The 13,170-nt window shown below is 49.0% G+C and overlaps 1 protein-coding gene across 1 annotated transcript; it reads left to right on the top strand.

Annotated features, from left to right (window-relative positions):
- Positions 1-1,756: 1,756 nt before the first annotated feature.
- Positions 1,757-12,636, top strand: LOC128299215 (serine/arginine repetitive matrix protein 2-like). The gene is made up of 5 exons (XM_053035106.1): positions 1,757-2,546; positions 2,610-9,459; positions 9,538-9,605; positions 9,684-9,812; positions 9,883-12,636. Exons 2-5 carry the CDS (start codon positions 2,838-2,840, stop codon positions 10,051-10,053), a joined length of 6,990 nt encoding a protein of 2,329 aa, XP_052891066.1. The 5' UTR covers positions 1,757-2,546; positions 2,610-2,837; the 3' UTR covers positions 10,054-12,636.
- Positions 12,637-13,170: the final 534 nt, after the last annotated feature.

Below are 13,170 nucleotides of genomic sequence, written 5' to 3'. Positions count from 1 at the left end.
GTAGTATTCTAATTTCTAGCAGCATTATGCAATGACAACTTCAACCCGTTTTCACTTTCTCTTTTCAACCCAGCGGCGGATCCAACGGTAGGCGGTCGCCTAGGGCCTCGCCGTGTTTGGGGTCCCAACAAATTTGTGCCGATTGTGCGACTATTGGAAATTTTACAGCAGAGTTAATTTATAGCACAAAATCTAATTAAAAAAGAAAACAATTTAATCGAAAATATCGTTGGATTTTATATATCCTTGGTTATATAAAATATTTGTTTCTATTTGACAACCTATATCGGCCCGATTACACGGCTACGCAAGAGAAGTATGCAGTGTACTCAAACTACTTCTTCTTTATCGGCACGACATCCTCAGGATATTGAAGCCTATCATTTCTGGCTTTTTTTATTTTATTTACCCGTGGGATAGTCAGTGCTGTGTACCGTGGTTTGGTGGTCCAGATGAAATTTTTCCGTGGTCCTGTCTTGCAGACCGGCTGCGCTACCAATACACTGTAAAAATGTAAAATGTCCTGCCTGCGTGTTTTGGAACAGTATTGTGGTGGAGTATTGTGTTTAGTATTTCGATTGTCACAATAATGTCATAACCGACACAGTATGCGTAGTGATGGCCCACTTGACAAAATATGGGGACATACATGTTATCTTTTGAAAAACATGCTCTCCTGGTATCGGAAATCTGAAAACAGCTGGTTTGTATGGAATTTCGTTCCAGCCGACGGAAAGTTTGAGCGAGATGAAGGATCCGCCCGCAATGATGGTCCACGAGCAATTCGTACGAAAGATATTTTGTGGATCGATCGATCGACGCGCGACAGGAACCGCCTCTTGCACCGGGACTTTCATAGAAAAATTGGACAAATGTGGTTGCAGATCTGCTACGGTTTGTTGAGCACCAGCAAGATCTATCAACCCCGCATACATTTTGCTTCGAAGTTGTTCCTAACGTTCTCGCGTATATTTCAGACGCTGCATTGCAACCTTGCTGTACTGGTCGACACAGTTCTGCTGGAGAACAGTCACCCAGCACAATGCATCAAAGAATTAGCGATATTCCGCCAGGATATGCAATATGCGGCATATTCACGTGGAGTAATATGATTGGATGAATTTTACTGCGCTTTTCGCTTTCTCTCATTTCAAGGGCCTCAATGCCCCCCCTTCTTCATCGTTTTTAAAATTATAGGCCCCAAATATAATTCCGCCCTGGACCTCCAAGGGGATTGATCCTCCACTGTTTCAAACAACTTCTCACTAATAACGCTAAATTTCAAACTCTACTCTTCAAAAGACTCAAAACTACAACAAACCGGTAAAACTATGGATTTCTAAATTAAGCGGTAACGGCAGCGATCTTCACACGACAGGGCCGAGGCAAAAATCCCATCGGGACCAAACCTCCGCAGCAATCGATGAGTAACCGGGTTCGTGGTAAAAATTAAATCGATGCGGCCTAGCCGTTCGAATAAAACAAAAAAAGAATAGTTTAGTTCAAGCAAGTAAAAAGTTTTCTACTCTGTAAGTCAAAATGATGTAGCATTTTTTAATTTGTATTTGTACAGAAACCAGACAAATTATAGATGGAAAAGGAAAATTTGTGAACCTGCGAAGGACTATCCCACAGTGCATCCGATTTGACAGCTCAAACGTCTGATTGTCGGCTGTCGAAGCAAACGTTTCGTCGGCTTTGCTTGATATGTTTGAGTGCGTATGTGTGTGTGCGCGCATACAAAACGTCTGATCGTCGGTGCTACAACCAAATCGCCATTTTTGTCTTGCTCCAAAATCTTCCCGTCGTTCCGGAACCAATATTAGGCTGGATTTTACAGTGCTTGGTGAATCTTAGCGGCTGCGTCGAACTCTCGACCCCGTTCCGGAAGGGTCATATAGCGTGCCAACGCTGCCCAGGACCATGTTGAGGGTCTAGGGCACCCAGTGTAACACGGTCAAAAGTCGGCTGCAAAATCCCAGCACAGCGCTCCGCTCTGCCTGTCCCGTGTACGTGTGTATATGTGTGTGCGTTTGCTGTTGTGCTCTGTGTGTTTCATCGAAAACGGACTCCTTGTTAGGTTCTAGTTCACGCTTGTTTGCTTGTGCTTTTCTTAGCTCAATACACACACACACACACACACACACACGCACACACGCACAGCGCGTGAGATCAGCATCAGAACTTGGACAGTCGAGTTGGCCGTGCAACGAAGGGTAAAGATTTTGCATCAACACCTGTGGGAAGGAAGCCGGGACGAGAGAGTAGCGAGGAGATCAACTTTTAACCGAAGTCGCGAAATCAAGAGGAGCAACAGTGGCAAATTTGAGCATACTCATCTACAGAGATACTACAAAGACGTCGCACGCCGTAATCAACACATCTAGACGGCAGTGCAGCCATCCTTCGAACCAAACCCCATATTTCTTCACTGGTCTACGAGGGAACGATGAGGGCGCTGCTGGCCGGGCATATGATGATAGTGCAGTTACAACCGATCAAGCAACAACACAACCTGCTGTTTCAAGCGTTGTAGGAAGCCAAAAGTAAGAAAGAAAGAAAAAAAAAACACACACACACACATAAAGAAAAGTAAACCTTCACCCCAGCTATTTCAGCATCGCGGAAGGTATCGGGAGCCATTGGAACGTGGAAGGAAAAGTAAGAAGATCTCACAAACAACGCAAGGAAATCACTCATGGACGGAGTTGTTCAGGTTCCCACTGCCATCGTCTTTTAGTATGTCATTGATGGGTGATAGTTGGCACTATATCGAAACGAAGTAGGCTGCAGCAGTGGAGAGTTTAACAACACAACAGCAACATTAGCATCGGAACATGGCGTCCGATACGGAGGATGAATTGGTACCGACCACTTCGGTCAGCGCCGCATCAGCGTCAACAACGTCGGCAACTAGGGCCGGTCGGCGTTTGCGAAACCGTAATGTACTGAATCTAGAGGACAGTGATAACGAAAGCAGTGGGAGCGGGCCAATCGCTGGTCCTAGCCGACGCCGGACAGTACCGGTCGCTAAGATGGACCTGGCGTCGGAGAGCTCGGAGTGGGAATCTGATTGGAACAGTGACGAAGAGCAGCTGCTGGAAAAGGGCGACAAGGACGCAGTGGCGGCCGTGTTAGCCAGTAAGCTCGGTTACGCCTCGGACGAATCTAGCGGCAGCAGCAGCAGCAACGATAGTGAAAAATGTCCCATCTGTCTGCTGTCGCTTCACAATCAGGAAGTCGGCGTACCGGAGGTCTGCGAACACGTATTCTGCGCCCCGTGTATAGAGGAATGGTCGCGCAACGTATCCACCTGTCCGATAGATCGGAAAGGCTTTGAGTTGATAAACATTTACGCGGATTTGGAGCGACGACAGCAACAAAAGGAGGTTCTACGGGTGTATCGCGTCCAACCGAAGCCGGTCGAAGGGGAGGTGGATGGAGTGGAAGCGGAGGGTACCGGGTTAGCCGTTCCGGCAGAAGACGAACTAACGTACTGTGAAGTGTGCCGACAAGCACACAGCGAGGAGACGATGCTGTTGTGCGACTCATGCAATCTCGGCTATCACATGGAGTGTCTGAATCCGCCTTTGCTCGAGATCCCATCCGGTTCGTGGTATTGCGATTGTTGCTTTGCGTCTGGCTCGGACGAGGACGACAATGAGCTGCAGGATCTGCTGGATGATTTGAACGAGATCGGTGGTATGCGGGAGTCTAGGTTGCGGCAACGCATTCACAGCCCATTACGGATTGTGCGGACACGTCAAAGCGAGCGTATTAGGGCGGCAATCCTTACGCGTGCGGCTGCGGCAGTGCGATTGAACATGGTCCAAAGTTCACCGGATGGAGCTGGGCCGTCGACGGTGGCGGCAAGGGTACGTCGGTTGGCTGCTGGTTCTTCGGCGCACGGTGGTAGTAGCAGTAGCAGTAGTCTAGTTGCAGTTGCCGCTCCTCCACGTGCTCGCAAAACGGTTAAGCGGAAGAGGCGGCGCCGTACACGTCGAAAAATTCTCAGCATGATAATCTCTGAATACGACGTGGATGACAACGATAACGGAACCGGTGTAGGAGGGGCCGGAGATGGACAAAAGTTTGCGATTAAGCGCAAAAAACTGTACAGTACACTGCGAAAACTGCGTAAGAAACGAGCGAAACGAAGGAAAAGTTCCGGCGTTGGAGGGATGGGTGGAAGTAGACGACGTAGCGCTGCCGCTGCTGCTGCAGCTGCTCTGGCCACCAACGGCGAAAATGGTGATCTTTTGAGATCGACAAATGCAATGACGGATTCCGTACAGAGACAACGCATCGGCGCAGGTATAACGCCGCTGAAGATTTTCGGCGGTCGAAATGATCTGGATTACTTCAGCGATGACGACGACGAAGAGGAAGGCAGTAGCACTGGGGGTGGCACGGGCGGTACAGGTGGATCGACACTGATCGCAGGTGGAGCGATGAGTTCGCGCTTGCGAAATGTGCTCGGACGCAGGCGAGTATTGAAGAGTGGTTTCGAAAGTTTCAGCACGCCTTCACCGAGAGAAGCTGCATCGACTGGATCAGATCTGCTCGGTAGCATACTTGAGAGCCAAGAGCGATGGCATTCGAGGGACGGATTACGAAACGTGCGCATCAATGGTGGAAAAATTGTTTTCCCCATTGATCCATCAAACGCGGATTGTCGGCGAGGGGGACCTGCTGGACCGAGCGGAAATGCGAGAGAATCAATTATTACGGGAGCAGTAAATGTCGCTGCTAATACCCCTGGTAGCAGTACGACTACCCAATCCATCTCAGCCGGTGGAAGCAATGGCGGAAGCACTAGTGGCCCACCCGGGTCCAACTCATCCTCGAACAGCATCGTCACCAATGGTACTGGTGGTGCTGGAATGAGTGGAGCAAGCAGTAGTAACACAAATACTAATGCATCAACCGCTTACACCGGTGCATCCGACACCGCATTACTAGGTTCTTCCATGAGCGGCAAAACGTCCACCACGCCCGCTGTAGCGTCGAGCAGCAAGCTGAAAAAAGATGACGAAACGGATGAAGAGGATGATGAAGTATCCAAGGAAAACAAGACTGTTCCCGGTAATCTACTGCCGAAAGGGCTTTCCCATCATGATGTGGATGGTGATGCGGGAACTGGTGCGGCAGCCGCATCTGAAAACAACTGTCCAAATTTCTCAGTTTATTCGTCGGAAACTTTGCAGTACGCGAAAGGTGGCGCTGACGGGAATCAACCATACGATCCGCTCGACAGTGAACAGCGCACAGATGATGAAGAGGACGATCGATTTGCTGGCGAAAGGGACGAAGACTTGGTACAGCTCGATGACGACGACATGGATGGCGAACCATACACGGATCCGAAGCAAAGTTCTGTAAACAACACTGGACCTGCTGTGAACGGCGAGGATGAGATGGTACCGGCACCAACAGCAGCTGGCAGTACGCCTGGTACCGCGGATAACGTGGATGAAAACGACGAAGGTACACCGGCGCGTGACGAATTTGATTCGGATAGTGACGATGAGCTGAAGAAGATTGAGGCAGATTCGAATCGTGGTACGGATGGGCGCCGAGGAGTTGGTGGGTTGGATGCCCTGACCCCTCCATTAACGACATCGCTCGTGGCGGCCTTGGGAGCATCGGGGGCAGCAATGGCAGCCGCGTCAGCAATCGCTACGGCCAACTTTGGTGCACCGGCCGGTTTAATGGGAGCGACCGAGGACGATCGCAGCTATACGCCTTGCCTGGATGAGAAATATCAAGAACGTCGGGAGCTAATCGATGCCGGGGAGGGACCTTCCGGTGAGTGTACGGCCTTGTTGGATTCATCGTCTCGTTTTCGCAGCCAGGGCAGTGCTATTGATTCGGCCGGCATTGATGGAATGGATACAGAAATGATCTCTGACGAAGATGATTCAGCTTTTGCGGATGCAACTGCGGCAGTTGGAGATCATGCAGGCAGTGGTCCTTCCACCTCAAAAGGTGGTCAATCGTCGAAAAGGAAGGAGCAACTTGCCTCCTTCAAGAAAGTCACGAAAAAAGGACGTGAGCGCAACTATCGTGAAAAGGATACGAAAAAACGATCGTCTCGGGACCGAGGGCGACGCGGCAATGATACTAACGAGCACGGTGATACGGAAAGAGACGCTCGCAATGGAGATGGCGATGGGGAAAGCGGTGCTGAAGACAGTAAATCAACCGATCGTCGGAATCGACAACGTCGCCCGAAGCGGAAAGAGTTGCCACGGTACGATATCCGGTCGATAATTGCAGAAAAAAGACCCCGTATCTATAAAGATCCCTTCGGAAGAGATATTACACCGAAGCGAAGGTCACGCACTCGTTCTCCGTCGCGCAGCCGGTCACGGGAACGACGCAACATGTCTATTTCGCTTTCACCCGAACCACTACCGGCAGTAAGATCGCGTGGGCCCGCTTCCGGCTTTCCTTCAGCTCGTAGGCGCTCCCTATCACCTGCGCTTCCTCCACGACACCGTGGACGGTCACCGCCACACGGGGTACGTTCTCCAGTACCCCCATTCCGTCGGTCGCCTCATCGATCGTCATCAGGGTCGCGATCCCGTTCGAGAGGAGGTGGTGGTGCTGGACGTTCTGGACCTCTCGGCATGCGATCACCCTCCCCGCGATCATCACCACTCCGTGGTCGCTTTGCCCGTTCTCCACGCTCACGATCTATATCCCGCTCGCGCTCTCATTCGCCACCGGCGCACCATCGTCCGGCAGTGCGCCGAGGAAGCTTTCGACGATCAATTACACCGTCGCGATCACGCTCACCACCGGAAAGACGCGGTGCAAGAGCGAAGAAGAAAGGCAAACGAAAGAAGCGACTGGTATCTGTTAGCCGTAGCAGGAGTCGCAGTCGCAGCAGAAGCCGCAGTCGCAGCAGAAGCCGCAGTCGCAGTAGGAGTCGTAGTCGCAGTCGCAGCCGAAGTCGTGGCCGCGGGCACAAAACATCCCTAGCGGCACGGAACCTTGGCCGGAATAAGAAGAAGAACAAGAGCCGTCGCAGTGTGACACCTCCGCCGGTGAAGAACCTGAACAAGAAGCTAAAGAAAAAGAAAGAGCGAAAAAGATCACTTTCGCCGTTGGGATCACGATCGCGGTCACGCACACCACCAACAGCACCTCCAACCGCATCCGGCATACTTACCGAGCGGTTTGCCAAGGGAGGAGGCCAGCGACATCGCGATAGTTCCTGGACACCACCACCACTGCCACCGCTGTCCAGCGCTCGTGCGAAAACGAACGGACCGGCCTCATCTGCTTCGGCCGCGGCTAATCTGACGGTCATTCTCACGAACGAGGAAGCGCTGGCGAAACAGCAGGCCGAAGCCCTGCACGGTGGCAAGGATCGGGAGGGGCGCAGCAACAAGCAGGCCCGGAAGGAGGCAAGGCGCCGGGAACGGGAGGCCCGCGAGAAGCATGCCACTCTGCCCTCGAAGGAAGTATTTACATCGGGTGATAATATTCTTGTAAGTGTTAGCTTTAACGATAAGAGTGCGTCGTCGGTGGTGGCCACGGGATCTGGTAAGGATACGAGCGGACAAGATAAGACACGCTCGGCGAACGTTTCGGCAACCGAGCATTCGCGGCATCACCATCATCATCATCATCATGGCCTTGAGCGACCGAGCGGTGGTAAGCAACAGCAACGGCAAAAGGACGCTACTGCCGTGACCGGTTCCGGTGCGTCCTCTGGTAAACGCCAGCGCCCAGCAGAAGGTGAGCGACCAAAGACTAAGAGACTCGATGGTCGGCTAAAGCAACGTACGCGTCCCGCCGTCGATATTCCAACGAAACCGGTAGTAATTATCGATTTGGATGGATCCCCATTCCGCGTGTTGACACCGTCACCGAAAGCTGTCATCGTGCTATCGGATAGCGATACGGAAAAAGACAAAGATCGTCGTGGAACAGGTGCAGTTGTCGGTAGTATTGCGGGAGGTACTCCGGCTGGCGCAACCATTGATGCAGCAGGAAGCGCAGGTCAAGGTCAGGAGAAGAACAGCAATGTAGTTGGCGTAATGCTACGAAGTGGTGGAGCAGCTGGAAGTACACTTGGCCAATCGCTCGGCTTGATGGAAGGGCCGAATTCGATGAGTGGCGCGGGTGGACTGTCGGTGGGAAGTACAGCAGCTGGTACGTCCGGTTCTAATGGTGGAGCGATGCGCAAAACGCCACCAGAGCGCCGCTCACCCGTCGATGACATGTTCGGACCGAAGACTCCACCAGGATTCCCGACCAGCAGCAGTGGTGCCGCAATAGGCAGCAATCAGCAATCGTTGAAAACACTGCAAGCACCAAAGTTCTCGATGCAGGTTAAAACAAAGTCTACCAACGTTCGACCCGTCAATCCACTGTACGATCCGGGTGATTTGGACGAAGGCAAAGAGGACACCCCGGAACGGCAAGAAGGTACGGTAGCGGGTGAAGGAACGATGGGAGAAGAAGATGGTGATGTGCCTCCGTCACAGGGGATGAGTTACGGAGCGGGCAGCGGTGTAGGTGGAACAATAGCCACTGTAGGACCGAATACGCCACCGGAACCGGCACCGCAATCACCTTCGCCCGACGTGTACGATCCGTTCGAGCCGACGAAATCACCTTCGCCTTCACCGACTCCCGGTGGTTCGTCGCGTGACCGATCCGATGCTTTATCGATCGGTAGGCTATCGGATGAAGAGCAAACGAAAACGACGAACAGAGACGGTCCAGCGTCTGGTTCTGGAACAGAGGGTGGCATGATGATGATGGACAGTGCCACCGCTGCCAGTGCTGTTGGATCAAGTGATACCATGAACGGCGGTACCGTCGGAAACGGAGCGGATGTGGTACATTCTCGTACACCTCCACAGTCCCTAATAGGACGCAGCAATGGTAACACTGGGAAAGTTCAAATGCTCAACAACATCGTGCTCAGCGGAACGGCGTCTAACTCGAATGCGAAGGTACCCGATCCGGCCGGTACCAACTCCGATTCGGACGTGATCTTTGACGAGTTTGTACCATCATCGAGCGGGCCGAACAATAATCTCATCTCGAAATTGCCATTGCCACTGGCCGGATCCGCCGGCCAAGGTCAGCCCGGTGGTAAGTTCGGTGATTTCATGAACCCGACCGATTCTCCGTACTCGCCGGGTGCGAGCGATTTTGACGATTTGTTTGAACCACCCGGCGGTGCGGGGATGGATATACTGGATTCGCCACCGCTGCACACGCAATCCGGCAGCAAACAGCAGGCAAATCATCAGCATCAGTTGAACGCGAACACGCAGCTTCCCGGGGGTCGATCGTCCAAAACGATGCCAACGACGAAAGCGGCCAAAAAATCAACCAACCAGTTTGATACACTGTTTGGATCATCACCGAACCAGCATCACGGCGGTAAGGCAGGTCGCAGTCGGAAGGGCCAACACAAACGCTCGAAGGGAGGTACGTATCGGGCGCAAGTCGGATATGTCAAAGTAACAAATGAGGTAATAATGTTGTTTGCTGGTTTTTCTTTCAAAGGCAAATCTAACCAAAAAGGTGACACTGCTAATGACGAAGATCCGTCGAAGATGTCGGATAAGGAGAAGGTAAATATCGCATTAACTTAGTGATACGAATGCGTCACTTTTGACCATGTTCCGCTCGATTGCGTAATTGTATTGCAGTACCTGAAGAAACTCAACCGGCTCGAGCGCGTCGTCGAGGAGGTCAAACTGGTCATCAAACCGTATTACAACAAGAAGCAAATCAATAAGGACGAGTACAAGGATATTTTGCGTCGCGCGGTACCGAAGGTAAAGTTTTGTGGTTTTTTTGGTGTTTTATGTGGCGATGTAACACGTGGTCGTGGTTCTCTTTCCGCAGATCTGCCACAGCCGCACCGGGGAGATAAATCCCATTAAAATACAGAAGCTCATCAAGGCGTACGTGCGTAAAATACGCGCCAAACGGCGCCTATCGAAGAAGGGTTCCGGTGGTGGTGCCATTGGTCAGCTTGGATTACCAATGGCAAACAACAATGCAATCATACTCTAAAACAGGATAAAGAAGGATAAAGGCGGTGTCTATATGTCCCGTTTCTAAAACAGAAATGGGGAAGAAAAATGTCAACCCGGTGTGCAGATGATGTTGGTCGGTAGCGTATGACTCAATACCAAGGTCAGTAGCAGTCTACATCGTCTACCGACCTGTGTAGGCAATGACACATACCTGAGACTTTTCAACTATGCATGTGTGTGTGTGTGTGTGTACAGTCGAGAGTAATAAATAGAGCGCACCAGTCAAGCCAGCCAAGCCAGGGCCCAGACCGACACTGGCTATAGAGTCAAATAATACTATACATGGAACTGAACAAAATTAGCAAAATCATTAACAATTATTCCCACATGGCAAAACAGCATAGGGATAGCGAAGAGGGCAGTGACACGCAATATCGTTCGCGAGACGAAATTATTATGGTAAAACAGCGAACGAAACGAGGCGTAAAAATTACGAATTGCTTATCAAAACACAGACCGGTTTTTTTTTTATCAAGGCCCGGTGTACTTTAGGAATTTTAATGTTGGTAATCATTAGTGTTAGGATTATGCTTATTTTTTTATTAGTTTATAGTGCGTATTTTATTAACCTCTCCTGTCGTTAGGTTTGTGTATCTGTGTACAGATGTAAGCTGAAGTGTCGTAGGATAGGAAGTTTGAAAACAATTCGCATTGCGCAATGATATTGATGGAGCCACGGGAGTGCCCTGCGCGTGCAACACTCTCGATGATGAATAGATTGATTTGTTTTAAATTCGCCTATCCATCTTTTCTCCCCTCCAGTAAAGTGTACTTTCATGTGGCGGATTCGATTGTGTTCTGTCTGGTTTACTGGGGGAAAAGCATAAAAAAAAAATCCATCTGCAGAAAAGTAGGTGACTTTACGTACCGTTCAACACAGTAGTATATAACCGTACAACGCGTGATTTAGCACACCATCCCTTGGTTTTGGGGCTTCTAACCATGCGTTAGTGTTAGTATCAGTTAATTAAGAAGAAGATGTAGACTTTTTACGGAAGAGAACCAGTATGATCGTATACAATAACTTCTTGTAGTGGAACGATCATCCGATGCAAAAGATCGTTTCAACCAATGGTGTGCATGGAAAGTTTAGCAGTGATTGTACACATGTGTCCTGCAATTGAGTATAGTGTGTACTCTCTTGAACGTTATTAACCCCCTTGAGATGCTTCAGATACTTCAGATAAATTTAAGAGCATAACGAAAAAAAAATCACTGTTTTAGACGCAAACGCGCGACCGGCAGAAAACAAAATATAGTGCATCCAAATAAAGCATTACCGCTTAAAAGTAAGAATAGAAGAAAAGGTAAACAAACAAACGAATATTAAACACAAAGCACACACTTTCTATGCATGGTAAAAAGCCGCAAGGTCTGTTAAGTGAATGTGCTGTTGCGTGTAACATTAGTGAATAGAAATAATGACGGTAGGATATAGAGAACCTCTCCCCCCCAGTCCAGTCCTTATGTAGCGGACGGTTGCACAGGAAGGTTGCCCACTAGAGAACGAACTGTAAGTATGGAAAATGGATAGCGCGTATATGAAAGGTGTAACCCTAGAATCAAACCTTATATGTGTTTCGGCACTATATAGTAACATCGATTGACCGATTGGACCGATTTCGATTGCCAAGGGTTTCATATTCCTTTGTAAATGGCTGATAGGAATTTGAAACGGTGTAGTCTTAGGCTTCCTTTATTATGCGCGAGCAATGCAACTGCACCGTGCTCTGATTAAAACAAAAAACAGATGTAACATTTAAGATATTTATAGATTGGTTGTATTATAGACAAACTAAAAAAAAAAGGGTAAACTGTTGTGGCGCGGAGAAAGACTAGCGAAGATGTTACACATCCACACAAAATGAGACGAAGAAGCTGATGGTTGATGGAAAAGCTACCGGTGCGGCGCGTGAGCCGCTTATCATAGATTCCTCCCGGTGGGTGTGTGATAATAGGATGCGAACAGTAACGTGTTGGACAACCCTGCAAGTAATGCAATCCAGATAGAACCTCTCTATGCTATATAATTCGAACCCTGCTAAAAGGATTAATATACATATTTATTACCAATAATATCTACTGCACACAGTCACGCGCCAGCATATAAGATACACAGTACACACACACACACACACACACACATCCACATTCACATTCATCTTGGCTAGCGCTAACCATAATTAGTGATAAGCCAAGGCAGGTAGTGTACTCGCTGTTAAGTAGTAGACGGTAATCATAGGGGGTGTCTCCGGTTTCGCATTGTTGTAGGCAAAACAAAGCTCTGTGCGTGCTTGTCGTGGCTTCAATAATGCGATTAAATCCTAATTCGCTCACCAGCGAGAGGAGCGTCCCAACCGTTGCGAAGAGAACTGATGGTTTTGGGTGTGGATTAACCGGATATAGAGATTATATTTATGAGCGATTGCTAGAGATCGCGGGCCGTATTTTCTAATATGTTCCCAATACATTTGCTCTTTGGAATTATTCGAAAAAGCATTCAGTGATGAAGCAAGTAAATATGAGAAAAAACAAAAAAAAAAGACGACACAAACGAAAATGCCGTTTGTGAACGGTGTCAAATAGCAGAATATGCATGTGAAATGAGGCAGTGTTCTGGTACGGCAGCAGTTTGGCACCATATAGGGTACTGTAATCTTCTCTACCATAGAGTCACGAAACAATTGGAACTGGAAAGAAAAAAAACTTGGTTTAATAAAACATGCTACTATTTAAGCAAAATGAAGAAACGAAATCCGCGTATCAAGGTTGTTTTTAAAATTTTAAACAAACTGAAGAACGTCTTTGTGTTCGCGGTACCATGCGACAAATATTCCGTTCTTTGATGTTCCCTGTTTTTGTTGTTCCATTGATAAGCTGGCCACAAAAATTCGATTACTGTTAGCGTTGATAGCATCTATCACTCTGTGGATTATTGTTTCAAATTCCACCAAAATCTATGGGGTGTGTGAATTGAATTTGAATTATATAATAATTTATTTCGTTTTTTTATCTTTATTTCAGTGTAAATCAATTGATGGTAAACATGTTTTGTCCCTCACTACCAGTAGAATAACATAAATGGAGCAATGGG

Source organism: Anopheles moucheti, chromosome 2 (assembly GCF_943734755.1).
Source record: "Anopheles moucheti chromosome 2, idAnoMoucSN_F20_07, whole genome shotgun sequence".
Classification (NCBI taxonomy): Eukaryota; Metazoa; Arthropoda; class Insecta; order Diptera; family Culicidae; genus Anopheles; species Anopheles moucheti.
This window is presented reverse-complemented; position numbering and strand designations above follow the sequence as displayed.

Bases quoted from the DNA above. Each gene is read 5' to 3' on its own strand.
- LOC128299215 (XM_053035106.1), top strand. From the start codon at position 2,838: ATGGCGTCCGATACGGAGGATGAATTGGTACCGACCACTTCGGTCAGC. The intron at 9,606-9,683 runs GTAAATATCGCA...ATTGTATTGCAG, and splicing joins AGATGTCGGATAAGGAGAAG to TACCTGAAGAAACTCAACCG. The intron at 9,813-9,882 runs GTAAAGTTTTGT...CTCTTTCCGCAG, and splicing joins TGCGTCGCGCGGTACCGAAG to ATCTGCCACAGCCGCACCGG.